The sequence below is a fragment of the Monoraphidium neglectum genome, assembly GCF_000611645.1.
Source record: "Monoraphidium neglectum strain SAG 48.87 unplaced genomic scaffold scaffold04593, whole genome shotgun sequence".
NCBI classification, from domain to species: Eukaryota; Viridiplantae; Chlorophyta; class Chlorophyceae; order Sphaeropleales; family Selenastraceae; genus Monoraphidium; species Monoraphidium neglectum.
The window spans coordinates 1-3156 of record NW_014009036.1 but is presented as its reverse complement, the minus strand read 5'-3'; the positions used below and the strand labels follow the sequence as shown (position 1 = coordinate 3156).

At 66.4% G+C, this 3156-nt stretch overlaps 1 protein-coding gene across 1 annotated transcript; it reads right to left on the bottom strand.

Moving 5' to 3' along the window:
• Window positions 1-234: 234 nt before the first annotated feature.
• Window positions 235-2040, bottom strand: MNEG_14576 (hypothetical protein; the record flags this gene model as incomplete). The annotated part of the gene is made up of 5 exons (XM_014036952.1): window positions 235-339; window positions 614-766; window positions 1093-1263; window positions 1627-1746; window positions 1951-2040. 5 exons carry the CDS (start codon window positions 2038-2040, stop codon window positions 235-237), a joined length of 639 nt encoding a protein of 212 aa, XP_013892406.1.
• Between the last annotated feature and the right edge of the window lie 1116 nt (window positions 2041-3156).

Genomic DNA, 3156 nt, shown 5'->3' with positions numbered 1-3156 from the left:
GTGTGTGTGTGTGTGTGTGTGCGTGTGCGTGTGCGTGTGTGTGTGTGTGTGTGTGTGTGTGTGTGTGTGTGTGTGTGCGCGCGCTTGCATGCATTCCTTGCTGCATGGGAGTGTGCGATCATCATCAAAACTATTTTACGGCCGCCAGCATGTAAGCTTCTGACCTGCCCATTCGACCGCATTGCACAGTCACGAACAATAATGTAATCACGCGTGCGCTGCCCCCTGGCGCGCTCACCCCTCAAGGCCGCGCAGCACGATGCCGGCCCACCAGGCGGCCAGCGCCTGGGACCCCGCCAGCTCTGGAGCAGGCGCCAGCTCGATCACGGCGGTGGCCACCTGTGAGGAAAAGGTGGCAGTTATCAGAGTGAGGTCCCAAAGAATCCTTTTCTACCCCCTCTATGCTCGTTCTCTCTCTCTCCACCGCCCCCCGGCTCTCCGACTTTCTCGCTCTCTCTCTTACCTTCCTTTGGCCCCTCTTTCCGCAGTTCTCAGCCCCCCCCTTTTTCCTCCCAGGATGTTGCCTGGGAGCCATGCACTCTGGTCTCAGATCCTCAACGGCAGGAAGGCAAGGCCAATGGAGGCCCAACCTCGGACAGCGCGTGCGCCGCACCTGCTTGTCCTTGCTGGTGGCGCAGCCCTCCCAGAACGCGGCCACCTCGGGAACACGGCACAGCCCGGCCTGGCTCGTGGCCTTGAGCACGCCGACGCGCATGCTGGCACTGAGGTCGGGGCGCCGCATCTCAGAATACACGAGCTCCAGGGCCTGGGCTCGGGTGTGCGAGATTGCAAGCGACGGACGGCGGCGGAGACGAGCGTTGGCGCGTGCGTCTGGACCCGGCGCTTTGAACGTCGGCGCGTGCCGCATGTCGGAGCATTACTACGTGAGACATTGGGCTGTGCGCCTGCACGTTCCTCAGCTTGCTGCGCATCGGGTCGCCACCGGGCGACGCGCCACACTGCGCGCGCACGCCGAGGGGACCCGCCCCGCGCGCCTACTGCATGCCGCGTTCCACGAGCAGCGCTCTGACAGCAGCGCCACCAAAAGCTGCCATCTTGTGCGCACACCCAGGAAGAAAAGCCCGCACCCACCTCATCCGTGCCGCGTTCCACGAGCATCACCACCACGACCTGCCACGCGGCGGTCTTGAGGCCCACCGTGGCCAGCAGGTCAGAGGCAAGCTCAAGCAGCCGCGCGTCTGGCAGGTGCCCAGCCACGCGCCGCAGGGCCGAGGCCGCGTGGGTCGCCGCGTCGGCCGTGAGCTGCAACGTGGGGCGGGCGTTTGTTTGGTCTGACCAAAGCGCAGGTAATGGGGATGATGTGCGGCGGCCCGCGGATGCACCAAATCTCTGCAGAGGGCATCTGGCAGATTCCGCAATTCCCTCTGCTGGCAGGAACCCTAGCCTGCGGCCCAAGGCTGGCCGTCGCTGGCTGCGTCATGCAGTCCACAGGACCTGTGGCTAAAACAACGCAAAATTGCGGCACGCATGATTCGTACTGATGCCAGCTAAGCATCAGTGCCCCTCAGCCCTGATCAGATGGGGGTGGGGTCCCGTGAGTGCAGCAACTGTCTGCATCGCGCAATAGCCACGCCGCGCCACGCCGCGCGTCGTCAGCTGCCGCACCCTGGGTTGCAGGAGCTCCACGACCGCCTCTGTGTCTTCCAGGCTCGGCGCTGACAGCAGGCAGGCAGCCACGAGATCTGGCTGACCCATCAGAGACTCCAGATCTGAGGCAGTCGTGTCCTGCGAGCGCGGATGGGATGAGAGGGGCGGGTGCTGCCACCAAGACCAGCAGGATCAGGGCACCATCCTGCTCTGGACACAGGCGCTGCAGAGGCGGGCGGCGGCCACCGCTTTGCGGAGCACGGGTTCGCCGCAGGTGAGCGCCGTGTGCGCGCCTTGCAGGCGCGAAGCCCACACGCAAGCCACGCAAGGAGCGGCGCCCACCTGTAGGCGGCCGAGCAGGCACACCGCAGCGAGTCGCGTGAGATGCGGAACGCCGGCCTCCGCCGCCGCCGCAGCCAGCACGCGCCGCATCGTTGCCTGCGCCGCCGGCGGGCGGCGGGCCAGCCGCGCGCTGCTGAGCGCGCGCCTGACGTCCCAAAAGCAGGTGAGTCCTGACAGCTCAGACCCTGCAATAGCCTTGACCAGGGTTCCGACATTCTTGAAGCTTTCCTTGCTCCCCTCCTCCACATCCCCGACCGCCCAGCTGAGGAGCTCGCTGCAGGTGCACGGCGCGAGGCGCAAAGTGCGGTGGGCAGAGCGGGGGTGGCGTCAGGGCTTGAGAGTCTAGGCAGGTGCGTGGCTGCGTCGGGTTCGGAGCGAAGGGCCTGCCGAGACACTTTGCGCAAGCAATATCGCAAGCCACCCATTGATTCGCACAGCTGCCAGGGCCCTGGCTGATTGCTCGGCTGGCCGCAGAGGCACTGAAGCGCAATCAGCAGTCTCCTCCCCCCATCCCGCGCCCGGCATCTGTGCGGATCTGAAAGGCGGCGCCGCTCGCACCTATCGTACGCCGTCGACGCGCCGAAAAGCGCCGGCGCCTGGCGGCCCGCCCTCACGAGCGCCGCGACGTAGTCTGCGCCGGCGCCGGTCGCCATGAGCTTCTTGGCCGGGTCGCCCTGGCGCGCAAAGCCCTCTATCAGGTCCTCGTCAGCCAACACCCGCTGCCTCCACCACCGCGCAGCAGGGGCCCCATTCGACCCTGGAAATTGAAAATGAGACGACGCGCGGGTCGTGGTTGGTGGCGTGCAAGGATGCCTGGTGACGGGGTTGTGCATTGGGCAGGGCGCGCATGGGAGTGGCAAGCACGGGCAAACGGCCGAGGCGTGCAAACGGGGCGGCCACCTGATGCCATCAGCCAATCCAAGGATGTCTGGCTTTGCAGGAACGTGGCCGCAGCCTGGGCGCCCTCTGGCGCCGAAAGCAGGGCCTGGGCCAGAAGAGGCAGCATACAGGTGGTGTGAGCGGCTGCAAGATGCAAGTCAAAGGCATGGCCGCTCGCGGGGGACCGAGTTCGTTGGAGCTGCGCAGGTGGCACCCTGGACATGCGTGGCGTGTGGGTGCTTGGGCCCCCTCATCATCCCCTGCCCCATGGCACCCCGTGCCCCATGGCACCCCCTGCCCCATGGCACCCCCTGCCCCATGTCACCC